Source organism: Primulina huaijiensis, chromosome 3 (assembly GCF_012295235.1).
Source record: "Primulina huaijiensis isolate GDHJ02 chromosome 3, ASM1229523v2, whole genome shotgun sequence".
In the NCBI taxonomy this organism is placed as follows: Eukaryota; Viridiplantae; Streptophyta; class Magnoliopsida; order Lamiales; family Gesneriaceae; genus Primulina; species Primulina huaijiensis.
The window spans coordinates 24790960-24794516 of NC_133308.1; the positions used below are offsets into that span (position 1 = coordinate 24790960).

At 49.3% G+C, this 3557-nt stretch overlaps 1 protein-coding gene across 1 annotated transcript; it reads left to right on the plus strand.

Moving 5' to 3' along the window:
• Positions 1-139: 139 nt before the first annotated feature.
• LOC140973996 (uncharacterized) lies at positions 140-3548 on the plus strand. Its single transcript, XM_073437183.1, has 3 exons — positions 140-1291; positions 1386-1963; positions 2051-3548. The coding sequence occupies exons 1-3, from the start codon at positions 430-432 to the stop codon at positions 2588-2590; spliced, it is 1980 nt and encodes a 659-aa protein (XP_073293284.1). The 5' UTR covers positions 140-429; the 3' UTR covers positions 2591-3548.
• The last annotated feature ends 9 nt before the right edge of the window (positions 3549-3557 follow it).

Consider the following 3557-nt stretch of genomic DNA (forward strand, 5'->3'; position numbering starts at 1 on the left):
GCTCGCCGAGCGTGCCTCGCCCCCAGCGCACCTGTGTGTCGCCTCGTCCAGCCAGCGCCTCGCCCCAGCGCACCTGCTTGCCCTCGCCAACCCGCCGAGCGCGCGCCTCGTCCAGCCAGCGCCTCGCCCCAGCGCGCCTGCTCGCCCTTGCCAACCCGCCGAGCGCGCCTCGCCCCAGCGCGCCTGTCCTCACGCTCGCCCGGCACGTCAGCTCGCCGATCGTGCCTCGCCCCCAGCGCACCTGCGCGCCCCGCCTAGCCACCCTTCGCACCACCCGACAGCGTACGCTCGCCCGGTGCGTCCTCCCCCGCACGAGCGTGCACCCGACTTGTGCTCGTCACCGACTCCTCCTTGCGGCTTTTTGAGTATTCTTACTCGTCTCTTCCGGGTCAGTTCTCTCCTTTTGCCGTTTGATTATCCATAAAACTTATGTCTTCTTCCGATTCCGAGTCTGGTTCCTCGAGTGATTCCGAGAGGTCTAGCGGGTCTAGCGAGTCTAGCCAGAGTAGGACTTCCCTAGCTGATCCTGAATTTACCCTTGACTCTCATGAGGAGGAAGTCACCACTCATAATCGTCCTGGTAAGGAAGTCCGTCACGTGAACCAACAAATGAACATGTCTGAAGCAGATAACTTATGGTACGGTCATTTGTCATCCCATATTCCTCCCACTAGCGAGTCGAAACTTAGGACTTTGTGGCACATTCCATCCTCTCACCAAATCATCATACCTAGCCCAGAGGACCGACCCTATCTAGCCCCTAAGGGCTATTATACCTTTTTTCAGCATCACTTTGATGCCGGTCTTCGCTTTCCCTTGTGCGATTTCCTTCAAGAATTGAGCAAGTACTATCAGGTGCATTTAGGTTTACTCACTCCCAACGCTCTCCGCTTGATAAACTGTTTCGTTGTGTTATTCCGGGCCCTAAACCTCCCTTTGAATTGCACCACCTTCTCCTACTTCTTAGTTCTGTCTCGATCAAAAGAAGGACCTTTCTATGTGACCTCCCGGTCTAGTCACAAACTCTTCGATGGGGCCCCCAGTCACGTGAAGGACTGGAAAAAATATTTCTTTTTTGTTCAGCCCCCTAAGGAATTGACCTGCTTCACGGATTGGTATCCTTCTTTCACCAAACCCAAATTTTCCAAGGGTTATAAAAAAGATGAGGAGTATCTGCAGATAATGAGTGTATTAGGAGATCGATGCTTTAGTATTCCCCAACTCTTGTCTGAAGATCTCATGTGTCACGCCGGGTTGAGTCCCGCGAAAATTAAGCTGAAGGAGAGTGCCGGTAGATATTCTCGCCTCTTAACCATTTTTATCTTTCTTTTGCTTATTGCGTTCTTTGATAATATTCTCATTCGGTTTTCTGTTTTTACTTGCAGGTGTTAGAGTCATGAATGCTGCATTGCTTCGCGAGGTTGCGAAAAAGAAGGCTGGGAGTTCATCATCCGTTCCCCAGAAGTCAGTCGTTCCAGCAGCCACGATGGCCACGAAAGGAGACTGTCATGTTGCTGAGAAGAAGAAAACAAGCTCTTGCTCTACTACTGTGAAGAGGCCTGCTGGCTCCCCTACAGCCGTGAAGAAGAAGGCATGCACGTCCTCCTCCGCTCCGAAGCGAGCATCCTCTCCGCCTCCTCGAGCCAAGTCGCCACCTCCGTCTGGTAAGAAGAAGGCACCCACTGATCCTAGCCCGTCGGTCTCACAGCATGGTAAACGTAAGATTTCTGATATCTCAGTTGTATCAGTCTCTTCTCCAGAAGGGTCCGAGTCAGACGAGGGGCCTCCCCCTGAATCGGCGGTGCATCCTCTATACACCCCGGACACGGCCATCGTGGGGCGGGGTCCTACTCATCTGGCTCATAAGATAATGTATCAGCTTCCTTCCGACGCAGACTCAGCGTTCATGAGTTCACTGGGGTGGTCTGAACTCACTCGCCGGACATGTAGCAGTATCACTGAGGTATATTTCTCCTTCTAGTCATTAGATTAATATCCAATATATGTTTGATCTTCTTGTCGTCTTTTCACTCTTATCTATCTTATTCAGGGCATGATGTACGCCGGGGAGCTGGTGGAGCGCGCCAATGATATCAGGTCCATCGCCTGCCAAGACTTACGCGAGGGTAAGGCTCTCCGCGAACAGCTCCAGGCTACTATTGACGAGATGAAAGTGACACACGCTAAGGAGCTTTCGGAGTCCCAAGCTCGAGGCGACGAGCTTCTGAAGGAGAAACAGGAATTTCTGAAAGAGAAACAGGAGTTTCAGCGACTGACAGATGATCACGTAAAGGAGAACCAGAGGCTGAAGGAAGAGTTAAAGAATGCTCTAGCTGAAGCATCACAAATCCGTAGGGACCTCAAGGATGCCAAGGCGCAACACGCTTCCGAAGCCTCTTCATTCAAAGAAGAATTCCTCAAGTCAGAGGAGTTCAATGAGATTTGCGCCCCTAAAGCTTTTCACTACTTGGAGGTAGGTTTCGAGGGTGCAGTCGACCTCTTCAAGGCCCAGGGATATCCTCCGCCAGGCGCACCTACTGACTTCATCGACATTGAGGGTTTCATAGCGAGTCTCCCCCCCGATTCTTAGACCGAGCTCCTTTACTTATGTCATTTTTTATTTACGCAAGCATTGTATGCCTTCGGGCCATATTCTGTTATTTTCTGCACTGCTTTACTTTCCGTAGTACTATGCAACATTTGCGATGTTTACATTTGGTTATTTCCTTTTGTGCACTTTTGGCATGTACGAACTCGCTTTATGCAACATTGAGTATTTTGCATTTGCATTCACTGTTTCTTCCGAATTTATCTTCGATGCTTTCAAATCACTAAGGTGAATAAAATCGGCATAGTGCGAACTCCTCTGCTAGGCGATGTCTTAGTATGAAAATAAAAATTCAACGCCCACGCTTTCTAACTCCTCTGCTAGGCGATGCCTTAGCAGGAAAAGAGAAATTCAACGCCTCCACCCTCTAACCCCTCTGCTAGATGATACCTTAGCAGGAAAATAAAAATTCAATACCCTCCCCCTCTAACTCCTCTGCTAGGTGATACCTTAGCATGAAAAAAGAAATTCAACACACACACCTTCTAACTCCTCTGCTAGGTAATACCTTAGCAGGAAAATAAAACTTTCACACCCCCACCTTCTAACTCCTCTGCTAGGCGATGCCTTAGTAGGAAAAGAGAAATTCAACGCCTCCACCCTCTAACCCCTCTGCCAGATGATACCTTAGCAGGAAAATAAAAATTCAATGCCCTCACCCTCTAACCCCTCTGCTAGGTGATACCTTAGCAGGAAAATAAAACTTTCACACCCCCACCTTCCTGCTCCTCTGCTAGGCGATGCCTTAGTAGGAAAATGAAGTTTTTCTCCTGACCTCTGCTCCTGGAAAATTTAATTTTTCTCCTGCACTCTACTCCTCTACTAGGCGATGCCTTAGTAGGAAAATTTAATTTTTCTCCTGCCCTCTGCTCCTGGAAAATTTAATTTTTCTCCTGCACTCTGCTCCTCTACTAGGCGATGCCTTAGTAGGAAAATTTAATTTTTCTCC

What these genes read in the sequence shown, in the direction of transcription:
- LOC140973996 (XM_073437183.1), top strand. Translation starts at nt 430, where the DNA reads ATGTCTTCTTCCGATTCCGAGTCTGGTTCCTCGAGTGATTCCGAGAGG. An exon ending in TAAGCTGAAGGAGAGTGCCG is followed by an intron (nt 1,292 to 1,385) that starts GTAGATATTCTC and finishes TTTTACTTGCAG; the next exon opens with GTGTTAGAGTCATGAATGCT. An exon ending in CATGTAGCAGTATCACTGAG is followed by an intron (nt 1,964 to 2,050) that starts GTATATTTCTCC and finishes TATCTTATTCAG; the next exon opens with GGCATGATGTACGCCGGGGA.